At 41.9% G+C, this 14320-nt stretch overlaps 1 protein-coding gene across 9 annotated transcripts in view; it reads left to right on the top strand.

Moving 5' to 3' along the window:
- Window positions 1–13821, top strand: part of ANO1 (anoctamin 1) — an 83807-nt gene extending 69986 nt beyond the window's left edge. For all 9 annotated transcript variants that reach the window (XM_063333049.1, XM_063333048.1, XM_063333046.1 and 6 more), the window contains 9 exons: window positions 695–806; window positions 1445–1502; window positions 1611–1711; window positions 2594–2739; window positions 4202–4354; window positions 6534–6586; window positions 8232–8416; window positions 10048–10153; window positions 11146–13821. In XM_063333049.1, coding sequence (XP_063189119.1) covers window positions 695–806; window positions 1445–1502; window positions 1611–1711; window positions 2594–2739; window positions 4202–4354; window positions 6534–6586; window positions 8232–8416; window positions 10048–10153; window positions 11146–11406 — 1175 coding nt within the window. In that variant the 3' untranslated portion in view covers window positions 11407–13821. The remainder of the gene's footprint in view (window positions 1–694; window positions 807–1444; window positions 1503–1610; window positions 1712–2593; window positions 2740–4201; window positions 4355–6533; window positions 6587–8231; window positions 8417–10047; window positions 10154–11145) is intronic.
- The last annotated feature ends 499 nt before the right edge of the window (window positions 13822–14320 follow it).

Genomic DNA, 14320 nt, shown 5'->3' with positions numbered 1-14320 from the left:
TCCTCGGCTGGTATTGGCTAGAGCGATGTTAAATGAGAGGACCCAAATGATTTGCTTTCGTGATTAACTTCAAAATAGCGAACACACCCAGGGAATTCAAATGTGTGGCTACAATTCTAACCAGCTACTTACAGATATCGAAGCGCACACGGATTCAGCTTGATTTTTGAAGTTTTTCTTTCAGCAGTGGTAGTAGTAAACACTAATCCAGTTACGGGCGATGGGGGATTTCAGGTACAGCGGAAATTCCTCTACCTAATCTTGAACGTCGCTCCTTTATATCACGCAATTGCTATTTTCATTTTATGCCATTTTTTATTTGGCATAAGACATGTCGAGACATGCAGATTTGTTGAGTGCAAAAACACACTGTAGAAAAAAAATCAAAAGGTCCAGATACCTTTTCAGATCAATTCTTGTCCATCCGCAAATGATTGTCACAGAGGTCAGCCAGATGTGGAATGAAAATGGAATTACTGTTGTGACACATCTGAATGGTGGGATCCTCAGCGGATTGACCACTGACCTCAGTGAGGCCATATTGCTTTAATATATATAAATATTTTGCTATAAATATATACCCCTCTGTTTAAAAGATGGATGATGTTTTCCAAAGTCCACGTTTATAAGGTCTGGAAATATTGCAGGTAGGATGATTACTTACCGTTTCTTATCCATGTCACATTGGTTCCAGAGGTGCCCAAAACTGACAAGAATTTTGAAGAGCGGCTGATTTTTAAGGCTTTCCTGCTGAAATTCGTCAATGCCTACACACCCATTTTCTACGTGGCTTTCTTCAAAGGCCGGTGAGTCATGCCAAAGGCTGTTCAGGGTTTCAGCTTGTTGCTTATGAGACAGCTGTAGCTGAGCTAAGACCATACTTGGATGATAAAGTAAATCTAGTTTAAAAAATCCACAGTGTTGACCCCACAACTCTGCAGCCTCGTGGGATAAAGCAGGGACCTGGTACTCTGCTGTTTCAAAGCTGTTAAAGCCATTTTGTTAAGATAAGTTTGCACGTGCAGACACAATCCCCCATCAGGCTATTTACCGTTGTCTATTTACCACTCCTAACTTTCCATCACAGCAAGTATCATCTCTCTTCTTGCAACCAGCATGAAAACACAAGGCTAAAATAAATACTCCATGTGGCACATTCCAGCTAATGCAACAGAAACGAGGATGACTTCAGAGAATTTCTGCCAAGATGTGCCTATGATATTGTAGGACACATGACTGCAGTTATTACTGAGTTGTTTATTCAGTAAACAGGACTTAGTCTTTAAAACAAAACCAAAGTTAATTATTCTCATTGACTTTTTCAGTGCTAACCATTAGGTGGTCCCACTCAAAGGCATAGAGTTTGCAATAAATGACTTTAGCAATCAGATATAGAAAGTATAAAATGCATATGAAGTTTATATTTCTCACCGTTGTGCCCTAGATTTGTTGGACGTCCAGGAGACTACGTCTATATTTTCCATTCTTTCCGAATGGAAGAGGTAATTGCGTTTTACCCTGTCTGTGATGACGGCGGGTGGGAGCACCGTCCGCCCCCGCCACAGGGACGCTCCACATGTTCTGACTGAGGTTTCCTCTGTCCACCCTAGTGTGCTCCGGGCGGTTGCCTCATGGAGTTGTGTATCCAGCTCAGTATTATCATGTTGGGCAAGCAGCTGATTCAGAACAATTTATTTGAGATTGGCATCCCGTAAGTAGCGACTTTTTATTTATTTTTTTTTTAAACACGTGTTTTTTGTGATGTGTGCAATTCACTCTGCATCCACTGCCCCTTGGTGTGAATGCGGTTCATGCCTGCGAGGTTTTTGCAGCACCCAGCAATGATAGCCAAGATAATCATCTTGGCTACCAAGATGCTGAGGGGACTGGAACACCTCTCTGATGGAGAAAGGCTGAGGGATTTGGGTCTTTTCAGTCTGGAAAAAAGACGGCTGAGGGGGGACCTTATCAACACTTATAAATACTTAAAGGGTGGGTGTCAGGAGGATGGGGCCAGGCTCTTCTCAGTGGTGCCTGGGGACAGGACAAGAGGTGTAATGGGCACAAACTTGAGCATAGGAAGTTCCACCTCAACATGAGGAGGAACTTCTTTCCTGTGAGGGTGGCAGAGCCCTGGCACAGGCTGCCCAGAGAGGTGGGGGAGTCTCCGTCTCTGGAGACATTCAAACCCGCCTGGACGCGTTCCTGTGCCCCCTGCTCTGGGTGACCCTGCTCTGGCAGGGGGTTGGAGGGGATGATCTCCAGAGGGCCCTGCCAACCCCGGCCAGTCTGTGATTCTGTGTGATTCTGTAATGCAGATGTCTTTGAAGTGTTAGGCAATCTATTGCTTTCCTACTCGTTAGCAAGAGGTGTAATACTGAACACACAATCCAATTATAACCATGTCTCAGTGCCTGTATATAGAGATCCCTGATACTTTTAGCGTATCGTGGCTCTTGCACAGGTTTTATGAAAATAAGGATGGAAATAATACAGTATAAATATGGAAATGGTATAGTTAATGTAAAATAACTCAAAAATGGGCACTGTGACCGGAATGGCGTGCTCACTGAATCATTTCCATCTCCCCCAGAAAAATGAAGAAATTTATACGATACATGAAACTAAAGCGCCGGCGTTCTTTAGACCATGAAGAGCACATGAAAAAAAAGCAGCGTTATGAAGTGGACTATAACCTGGAGCCTTTCGCTGGACTCACCCCTGAGTATATGGAAATGAGTGAGTGAGGTGGAAAGAAGGCATTTTAAACTGTAATTATTCTGACTAATTGAGATGGAGAGCTGAGGTTTTTGAAATGTAGATTCGCTGGACAGTGGATATGAGGCATAATTTAATTATTCAATTGTATAGTCTCGGGCTGCAGCATGTTTCAGGCACTGCCTGCGTCAGGGATGAACTGTGCTCTCTGCTCTTCACGAGCCCTTACTTTAACGCTGTATTTTAGGTATTTTCTTTCAAGCCACGTGACGTATCACTGTCAGCTTTCAAATGCAAATGATTAAATGGCATAAACTTCAGATTGTGAGGCATGTTTTATCATCAGTTGCACCCCACTTTGGAAATAAGTCACTTAATTCAGATTTGATAATTTCCACTGCGTATTCTCGCAGCAGATTGTTTCTATTTTCCGGAATCTGGACTAAATCTTCCGAGAGAGGTATGTGCCTGGAGACCAGGTTCTACTAGACAGATCACTTTTTTTTTTTTCCCCCCCAAGTAATGTATTATGTTGAGCGAGTGATAAGGAATTCAAGCACTGGATATCAGCTCTACATTGCTGCGGCTGTTACAGCTACATTTTTTTTCCTACTTTCCATCTTGGAAAGGCTGAGGACTGTTCAACATGATGCTGTTTGCTGCAGTATCCGACGTTCCTGAAGGATCTGTCTTAAAAGAGCAGCTTCGCTTAGTATTTTAAGGAATGACTAGGCAAAAGTACTGGTAAAGGATAATGAAGTATACTAATACCCAAAATTGGCACGTCCAGTAAATGCAGAGGCAAATTAGAATATCTGATGACCTTGATGTTCAGAGTAATTGAAACAGATTGAAATGTAATGGTACAAACTATGAGGTCATGCTGTCAGTTCCTAAAAGTAAGAAAAGATGCAGTTACTGAGATCAGCATTTGGAAGGAACAGCCAAAAAGATGGGGCTCGAACCGTGCCACGAGGAGTATGACATCGCTGCGATGACCTCATCAAACAAAAGCAAATATGACCCCAGGTTGCAGGAAGCAAGTTATTCCCAGTAAAGGCGGAGAATCACTCGTGTCCTTTTTGAAGCCCGTGAGTTTCTATACTTCAGAAGAGAAAGCTTCCACTGGGATGAGCGAGGGCTGAAAACCTGGCAAGTTTATGTAAGAGCTAACACGGTCGCTGCCGTAATCCCGCTCCTTCCCATCGCTCCTGTGCCAGCCTCCCCCACGGCAAAATTGTGTTAGGAGCTTCCCTGTCCTTCTGGTTACTTTGCCTTGCCTTTTGCAAGAGGCGCAACTGGCCCTTCAATGCCCGAATGGAGCGGCGGTCAGGCAAAAACCGTGCCTGAGGCAAAAAGGGTTGATTTAGTCTCCCAGCACGTGTTGTCGTCTTAGAATCTGGGGGGACGGCACGGACGTGATGACGCACACGTTCGGTAAATACTGACCACAGCCATTGAAATGGTTTCTTTTCCTTTTCAGTTATTCAGTTTGGGTTTGTAACTTTGTTCGTGGCATCCTTCCCGCTGGCGCCTTTGTTTGCTTTGTTGAACAACATCATTGAAATCCGTCTCGATGCAAAAAAATTCGTTACTGAGCTGAGGAGACCGGTAGCAGTCAGAGCGAAGGATATAGGTAAGTGCACATGGCTATTGTTATCCCTGTTTGTCTATTCCTGGATTGATGGCAGGATATCATTATGCTGAGTTAGTTTCATTAACAGGAAGGTATTTATAGGAAAATTCAGAACATTCGACTGTGGCTTAACTGTGAATGGTCATAACTTATCGAGCCTTTACTTTTAAAATAGAAAGACCAGCGCTTTAAATTCAGATAAATATTTTATTAAGCAAACGGTAACACTTTTCAAATCCAAGGGATCAATACAATAGTGAAATATCTCTCATGGTTCTGCACATCCAGGGTTCTTCCTGGCAATGCAGTTTTCTTGCAGAAGCAAAAATTTCTGCATTTAGTAACTCAGGACTGGGTTGGAGAAAGACACTTGGGAGTGAGAGGAGACTCAAGAGTTTGCGGTTAAATGTATCCCTTCGTCCCTACTCAGCGTGAATGCTGGAAGGGTGAAGCTTGAAAGCTGCCGTGGATGTCGCTGGAACTGGGCTCCGCGGTTGTACGGTGACAACAGAGCAGTCCTCCCCTTACTGCGGGGGGCTAACAGCTACCAGCGTGTGTCATGAGGAAGCTGTTTCTCCCGAACGTTGGTTGCTTACGAGTACAAAGGTCATTAAAGTAATCGTTCGTATTACAGAGCCAGCCAGCAGGTTCGTTCTGGTACTGTGCAAACAGAGTTTTGCCTTGGGCTCATCCGTGTGGCCTAGGATCATCCTAGAGTTGAAGAAGACATCGTGTTTTGCCATGCGATTGCCTTTCCCAGGACGCTGCTTTTGGGGTGTTTTGCGGCTGGCTCATTTGATGCTGCGGGCTAAGGTTGCTGGTGGAGATGTTGGGGGGTGTTGCTGATCTATTTTGTTGGGGTTTTGGGTTTGTTTTTGAGAAGGTGTTAATTGCAATTTGTTGCAGTTCAGTCCCACTCTGGTGGGTGAAAGAACCTCGCTTCTTTCAGAGACATCCCAAAGTCAGAGACCGTGAGATGGCCGCAGACAAACCAGACAAGTTTTTAGGGCAGGTGTCAGCAGAATCAGGAAAGGAGAAGGTCCCACCTGCTAACGGCAGTGGGTGACCACCGGCAGCAAGCAAAGGTCTATCTCTGCTTCCACTGATACTGTAATATCTATTCCTGAAGTTCAGTTCTGTACTCTGTCCAGGCTGGCTGCGTACGCTGTGCCAGAAGACCAAAGCTGTATGAAGTATGAGTTAGTTACCAAGCAATGGATTCGGCCAGGCTGGAGGAGTCTTCCAGGGATGTCACCCTGCGTGAAGCCTCCTACATCTTCCTTCCTTTTCAGACCCAGAATAGGAGTGTGGCTGATAAAGGCTGTAACCACATGGATCTGGTAGCAGCCTTGGATTTTTCCATCAAGACTTCAACTAAGGAGAAATTTCCAAGCCGTCACTAATGACCAGGAGACTGTTAGAGAGGCCAGGCCAAGAGTGTGCGACCATGTACACTAAAACGGCACTTTATGGTAGACTTCAGGGAAGCCCTTCCATGGGGAATGGGATCTGGAGATGGGGAAGGCACAGACCTGTGGGTTTCATGCATCATCCTCAGACTAAATCCAGAGGGGTTGAACCTGAGTCAGCATGGGGCTGGTGGGAATTACGTTTTGTATGCACAGAGCCCGTGCTGAGGAAACCCGTGTCTACAGGGTTTCCAGGTGCAAATGGAAAAATCCCACTGAGTGGCTCCACTGGAGCTTGGCTTTCTTGAAACTGAGGTAGGATAAACAGTGATGAGAAGGTGTCAAAGCAGAATCGGGTCCTTAAAACTGGTAGACCAGTATGTTCTGCACCACGTGTGTGGAAGTCCCAGCTCCCTATCTGTAGCTTTCTTTTTTCTCCTCAAACATTTGAAAAGTGTGAATGAAATGTCATGATGTTGTTCTTTTCTACCTATTCTGGCATTCTTCTGTCTCACATTTGCCCTCCTCTTCCTCAAAGAAGCTTTTAGCTTAAAACCTGAAAAAAAATAGGTCTTCGGAGGACAGAGTTGGGCTCCCTTTGCTTAAAGGTCATTAAATTAATCTCTTATAATTTGTTCTTTTTTTTTATTTATTTAAAATATAACTCCAGTTCATCACAGTCATAAGTACTCCTAACGCTGTTAACTAAAAATATAATTTATCCATTTTAATGACTGGAAAAACATTTACATGTTTGTCTCCTTCCTTAGGAATCTGGTATAATATCCTCAGAGGTATTGGAAAGCTTGCTGTCATAATAAATGTAAGTAATTCAGCATGAATAAAATTTTAATTCAATAGGCTGGCTTTTCCATTCTGCTCCATTAGTTTTATTTCAGCCTTTCAAACCAAGTGAAAGTATATGATTTAGAAATTTTCTGAAATATTAGAGAATCGGATGCAGTGTTTATTTTCAAGTTGGGATACTATTAGCAATAATATAAAACAGTAAGTAGTCGTTGCGGATTTTTCCAGAATGTTCTCAGAAAACAGTTTTGCCCTTCAAACAAATAAGACCACAGCTGCTTACTTGTGCTTTTTTGAAATGCTATCCCTAAGGTGATGTATTTCTAAATTTCAGTGCCCTTTTTAGGGTCAGGTAGTCATCTGGCTGGGAATTAGTTCAGCTCATCGGTGCGCAGTGTCCCTCCATCGAAAATCTGGCCTCAAACTGCGTTGCTCTCACTCAGATAGCTCTGAAAATCTATGAAGATATTTTTTATTTACTTAACACTTTAACAGTGAAGTTAGACTTCAGCACACCTTAATATATTCATTTATGTACTTACCTGATATTCTATATGAATAGACACCCACGTTGGTCATCTTCATTGCACCCCACCTGGTGAAAGATGAAAAAGTGAAAAACTGACTGATGCTGAAAACATGTTTGCAATGCAGCGGAACAGGGGCCGTGTAGGGCTTAGGGCCACGCGTCCATGGGCCCTCTCGTCTTTTTCACCATTATCCAAACTGGAAACCCCTTCGCTTTGCCCACAGGTGTCTGTTGTGCAACGGCCAAACCATTCGTTGGGTTATTTGATATGCTGCCTTAATTTGTCTTCACCGTTTCTCTTCTTTTCCTTTGGAAATAATTTCTCCATTTTTTTTTTCTCTTTTCTTCGATGCAGTCTCTCTTTGTCATTATCCAGTGTTGTTTTTCTCTCTCTCATCTATGTACTACCCCTCTTTATCATAAAATAAGTAAAACATTTTGTACTGCGTTTGTTCCACATGTACATGAGATTTATGCCAGTGAGAATGTTTCATAATAATGATAAATGAGAAAGGCTAAAGTGATGAACTCCTTGGTCAAATTGGCTGTCTTGCATTTTGTGTGTGGCATTTTTAGAAAACCTTTTTAAGTAATCAAATAAAATGCAATTTTTGTGACCACAAAAATAAAAGTGGGCTCGGTCCGCTCATCCTTTTAGCTTGATGGAGTTAAAAACCACATACAGTGAATGGCCTTTTGCAATGCGATGACAATTTAAGAGTCAGTTCACTGTCAGAGCAGAAAAGTACTTGGAAATCCATCCGTTGGACCATATAGAATGCATCAGGGCCAAGCCGTGACTGGGGCGGGGGGAAGCAGTGCCGTGTTTTGCTTTCCTCTGGCGCTGGGGGGGTACGGCCACTCCATTCCCTGGGGAATTCAGCTTGTTATCCAGGCAGAAATCTCTGTTGGCATGGAACTGGTCCGTCTAATATCCTGCAACTTGGAAGAGTAAGCAGTAACTACTCCCTTGTTGCAGAAGTAAATACTCCATTTTTAGGGCCCCGTGGGCTGCAGTCTCCCCCCTTGTTTTCTGAAGTTGCGCGAGTTCTTTGGGCAAGACGTACTCGAGTGTATTATTAACTTAACCACTGCCTGAATATTGCGCTCACTCTTTACTCTTATGGCTTAGGCATTTGTGATCTCATTCACATCCGACTTCATTCCACGCCTCGTGTACCTGTATATGTACAGTGAGAATGGCACCATGCATGGCTTCGTCAACCATACACTATCCTCTTTTAATGTCAGCGATTTTCAAGCAGGAACAGCTCCCAACGACCCCATGGATCTGGGCTACGAGGTTCAAATATGCAGGTACTCTCTTGAGAGATAACTAACTTGGACAATTTTCACAGCTGACTAAGAATGGGACAAATTTTTACATTCCCTTGTATTTTCAGTTCTCTTTTAGCACCTTGGTAGCCTTTTATGTCAGATGGAGCCATTGCCTTCAACGTCTTGGCTTAAATATTAAGCAACCACAACAGCTGACTATGAAGTACTGCTTATTCTGGGAAACAGGGATTAGCATTGTTAAATTCAGTGTTTGCCCATGCAAAGATTTTTATTATTATATACTCCCTTTTTCAAGAAAGGAGATAAATAACGATGAACAGCACGATGATGCTTTAAGGGAACAAAAGGACGTTACTGTGATGCCATGTTGCTGTATCACGTGCTCCTTGATATAATGACCATGACCACAGTACGTTGCTCTTATTTGTCCAGTTTCTGTAGCAATTCCTGATGAGATTAATAGCATCCTTATCTGCACTGGAACTTAAGACCTACTTAAGGCGTCGTTGTACAGGAAATCCACACGCCTGTAACAATTTCTAAATATTATTTTCATTTTTAAAGGAAAATTATTGTTGCATATTTCACCTTATGAAGCAATCTAGGTCAGTGCCTAGGCTTCCGTAGATACGCATCATCTTCAAAACAGATGTTTTAATGCTTAGAATTGGGGACCAAAGCCAAATATAACAGCAAAAGCACTTACACCAGCAAAACTGAAAGGGGGACAATGGGGGTAAGAAGGGGAAGAGGAGAACAAGGAAGAAAGTGACATTCCAGGGGAGAAAATAAAGAAAAATTACTTAGGTATGCATATACTAAAAAATTACACAAAGTGACCAGGAGAAAAAAAGACCTTTATAATCGTATTATTTTTTTAATTAATATTCTTCGTAAATTTGAATAGTGCAACTTAATCTGCTGAAATGACTGCTAAACAGAAAAATCACCGCTAAACAGAAAAAAAAAAAACAACCAAAATTGCATATGTATGAGCTTTGCTAGCTCTTACTTTCTCCTGGTTTCCTGCTGGTGATCGTTGGGCGTGGGATAAACAAGGTTGGCAAACGCGTTTTTAGTACAGAACTTAGAGAACAGAAGTGTTAGTGCCGCGGTCCAATACAAAAATGCCAGGTTTATTTGCTTTCTAGCCTCTTTCTTCTTCCCATCCCATCATTCTTCCGTATTCCAGGGGTTTTTAAATCATTTGAAAACATGGAGCTCTAATTCTTTCACAATACTGACAGGACGCTGTGGTTTTAAATTTAATGTATTTTTCCTGATCCCGTTTCTAACAAGTTATTGTCGATTAGCTCGTAGATTTTTCCCTCAGCCACAGCTAAGGCAAAATTCTCACCTTCTCTCTGTATGTCAAAATTAGCTGCGAGCTTTTCCTAATCATGAACAAGGAGAACACCACATAGAATAACACACTCTGTGGATGTAAGATCAGTATTTTTATCTTAAAAATTAGTCTGAAAAATATATGGGTTTTTTTTTAACCAATCTTAAAAGCAAATACATTATCTGAGCTGTGTAGTTTACTCCGTCTTTATGCGTAATTGATATATTTGCACTAATCAGAGGGTATTATCATGGTGCTAAAGTTTCTGCATGACAGCACTGATTTATTGAGGCTTGTTTTGCAGATACAAAGATTATCGAGAACCCCCTTGGTCCGAAAACAAGTACGACATTTCAAAGGATTTCTGGGCTGTCCTAGCAGCAAGATTAGCATTTGTGATAGTTTTCCAGGTAGGTTTATACCGCAGGCACTTTTTATATGAGAAAGAAAGAGAGTTGTCGTATTTCTTTAGCTACGTAAGGCAAGCCTCCTTTGGAAATAAGTTATTAGGCCAAAGACAATACTGTTTTTCTCAGCAGTTTCATGGAAAAGCAATTTGCCCATCCTCATTCACCCTCTTCCTCCCACCCACCCAGGCCCAGGCAATACCCCCAGTGGAAAAATTCATCCCCAGGAATTCCCTGAACTGGTTTGATGCAGAAGCAACTCAATGGCCTTTGTGAGAAGCCAGCACAAAGCTGATGCTAATTAGGTCCCACCAATTTCTCCAGTAGGACAACAACAAATTCACTGAAGCAGCATAAATTTCATCCAAGCTCATTTCTAGACCTAGCCAAATGAAATTTCCAAAATTTTCCCAGCTAGAGTTTAACTTGCGTCTGAACAAGAAGGCAGAATCTTGTAATTTTTCACTAAATGACGTTACTCGATCACAACAGTGACGCTGGTTATTGTGACACAAGTGTTGTAAGTCTAACTTATTTAAACAACTTGTTGCAAAACTTTAATTCCATTTTTTTTTTCTTCACAAAACATGTATCTTTTTGTGAAAGACCTCCCTTTCATTGAATCGAGGTTTTTAAATCAGAAACATTTCGTTGGAATGCATCTTACCAACTTTCATCATTTTACCTTTTATTTGTTTCTGCCTTCCTGATATCAAACTCGTAAACCATTTATCAATGAGTGTTTCCTCTGGATTTCTAAGTGGCTGTGACAGTATTTGTACATAAATCGTAGAGGTCTGTGCCTGCCGTTTTTCTCCGTGTCTAGCACGAACAAGAAGTTGAGGTGAATTTGGCTCAGTATCAGGCTTGCGACATGCCATTGAGCCCAACTCAAATACTGTCCTTTCTTCCTAAGTACACCAAAAATAGCCCCTTCCCCTACAGCCATCCCTTCATTTGACCTTGCTGAGATTTTCTCACAATTTCATTTTCAGAACTTGGTCATGTTTATGAGTGACTTTGTTGACTGGATTATCCCAGACATTCCCAAGGACATTAGTCAGCAGATTCATAAAGAGAAAGTTCTCATGGTGGAGGTCTTCATGAGAGAAGAGCAAGGGAAGCTGCAAATGCTAGAAACCTGGAAAGACAACGACAAGAAAAAAGGTGAAAACTGTAACAATCACAGCCCCAGACTCCCCAGGAGCCGCAGCGGGAGCTTGTCCTCCTGCCATTCGTATCCTCTTGATGTATAGAAGAGGAGGGAGTTGAGTACGTCGGGGCATTCCACTGATCCACAAGCCATCGCGTAAAGGGCAGGACTCGATTAATGGACAACCTGGTGCATGTTGAAGGATGTGCTGCCATTTTGCTCCTATCTTTGTGAGAAATGCTCTTCTTGCAAATATGGAGGACCACATTCTATTTCTGATAATGTTGTTGTTTTTTTCTTTTGCACAAGCAGTTAATGCAGGGAATTTTTATATTTCATTGTTAGGTAACACTATTGCCGTTGGTGTGCATTAATAAATGCCGGTACTTAGTACATCTTGATAGAGATATTCTCTGAGAATTTGACCCTAGCCTATTAATTAACTAAATAAATAAAGGTAAATTTTAAGTAATAATAATACTACTAATTTAAAATATTTTTGGAACCCCGGGCTTGAACGTCTGTGGGGTAACTAGATAACGTATATGCAAACTCAGCTTTAGAGTGTGCCCTGGTATTCCTTTTGGCAGGAGAGAAACCCCGTAAAGCCTACCAGCCTGACCTGCTTTCCGAGATAGGCTTTAGCTCTGCTGGCAGACGTCTGTTTGAACCTGCGGGTCTGGAAGAAGCAGAGCTCCCGCTGAGCTTGAGAGTCCCACGGGTGCGTGGGGCACTGGTGGCAACCTGCGGTGTACCCGACACCTTCCCCGGGGCACTGCTCTCTTCAGAAACATCAGAAAAGTCAGTCTGGAAAAGTTCTTTTATTATTATTTTTTAACCGATGAATGACTGATGTGGATGAAGCTACCTCAGTGCCCCGGGCTGTGTTTGAGCAGTCCCCCAGCAGCTCCTCGCTAGCGGCCAGACAGCAGCAGCACAATTCCGGAGATCCTCCCAGCAGGTAGATAGATGATCACAGAGCATTTTGTCGAATGCCCTGAATATAACGAGCACACGTAGAGCTACAGTGACTCACACTGCCCTGCCCAGTACTCGGACACTGTTGTTGCTGAGGAAATTCCCTTTTCCCCGTTGTTTTAGCACATCCCATTCGTAGCCAGGTTTTTCTCTGTAGCCCTCCATCCTCTGCAGGAGAAAGGAGTCTGCACCCCTTTTTCACAGCCGGTCGCTCCCGCAGACTTTCTGCTGTTGAACGGCATTTCGCAGAGGCTGTACCAGAGGAGTAAGTCCAAACCATGCCCCACTCGCTGTCTTCAATGGAAGTTTTGCCTGCACTGGGGCTACAGGACCAGACCTTCAGTTAGTTACAGGACTTTTCTTTTGTCTTAAAATACTCTATCTTTTGTACAAGGAGCTTCCTTAAAATAGAAGTCTAAAATCCTTACTTACGATGCCTAGCTAAATCCCATCAGTACAACTCTTTTTAAGCATAGTACATTTTAGTTTTGCTTTGTCAAACGATAAACTGCACTTCCAAATAATATTGGTGCAATTAACCTCATTTCTTTTATTGCTTTGTTTTGTCCATGGCACTTGCATTGCAAATATAAAACTGAAAAAGAAAATAAAAATGAAAGATTTCTTTAAAGTCTAACTACTGTATGGTTTGTTACAAAACCAAACGTCAAAAGACTGTTTTCAAGAGAAGTTAGTTATTTCTTTTCTCCTTTTCTTTTTTCTTTGCCAAACTAATTTAAAGATTAATGCTAGAAATTTAAAAAAAAAAATGCCATATTTAGCTTTTGATATATTTATTTGTTTTAAAGTATGTGATGAACTTGATATTTTTCTGTAGTCTGTCCAAAGAAGGTACCAGAAAAGAAATTATGTGGAAGAAAGAAAATGGTATTAACCAAATATTCTTGAAGCTTATTTAAAATATTGATCCAACCAAAGATTTTTATTAATAAAGGGCTTATATTTTGTTAACTCTTGTTTCTGTTGTATTTTGACTTGCAGGAATGTCACTATTTTTAAAATTTGTATCTTATGGTCGCTTACTATGGTAGGGCCAAATCCTGCTTGATTGATTCCCGCAATAAGCGTTATGCCTGGGAGGAGGCATTTACCGGATCAGGCCCACCGACTGCAATAGGACTGGGAGTGGGAATAAATCAAGCAGGATTCTGTCCGTACATCCTGTTGGAAAAAGTGTTCTTCCTCTCATTCCTTGGTAGCCCAAAAGATCCAGAAGAAAGCCAAACGTGAACTACCTATTCTGAAGAGAAATCTTAGGGGAGCTTCCTCGAAGGGAATTTTATCTGTAAATACTGATCCGGAAATATTCCCAACTTAATACTGACATTCCTGTAAATGGTAGAACTGTATCCTGAACGCATACTTATCAGATTTTTTTCATTATTTGCTGAAATCATGAAATAGTAACAGTTGCTTATACTTTCTTTTGTACAGTAAATGGTTTGAAATGGGATTTTGTATATAAAAACTGTATTACTACTTAGATAACTATAAAACTTTCATGGAATCATTTTTTAAGAAAAGCAAATATATACTAAATCTGTTTTAGTTCTTTTTTTTTTTTTTTTTCTTTGAACACTTATTTGAAATAAACTTAAATATGCAAGAGTTTCTCCTGTGGGACAGGTTCTGTTCCCATCCCTCCTTGTGCCCTGAGCGTCCAACTGAGTACCGTTAGATTTGAGAAAGCCAGTCCCATGGTTTCCCTCAGGCTGGATCCGCGATGCCCTTCCCAGTGCTCCTTGTGTACTCAGGCGGCAGAGGCCAGAGCTGAGATTGGTTTGCGGGTATTGACTACTTCATTTCGACGCATCTTCCTAACAACGTAGAAGGGAAATCTTGTGTTCCAGCGGCTCTAGATGCGGACTTTGAGATCCAGTGAATCCCCCCTGAGATGCACGTGTCTCCATGAGCACAACGGGAGGTTTGGCTTCCAGCACAGGCGTAGATCATAGACACTGAATATTAAGGGATGGATCGTATCCTGGGAGCTTTAATTTTCTTCTGACTTCAGTCTT

The sequence above is a fragment of the Chroicocephalus ridibundus genome, chromosome 4 (genome assembly GCF_963924245.1).
Source record: "Chroicocephalus ridibundus chromosome 4, bChrRid1.1, whole genome shotgun sequence".
Taxonomy (NCBI): Eukaryota; Metazoa; Chordata; class Aves; order Charadriiformes; family Laridae; genus Chroicocephalus; species Chroicocephalus ridibundus.
Note: the sequence above shows the minus strand (reverse complement) of the source record. Positions and strands in the feature narration are given on the sequence as shown.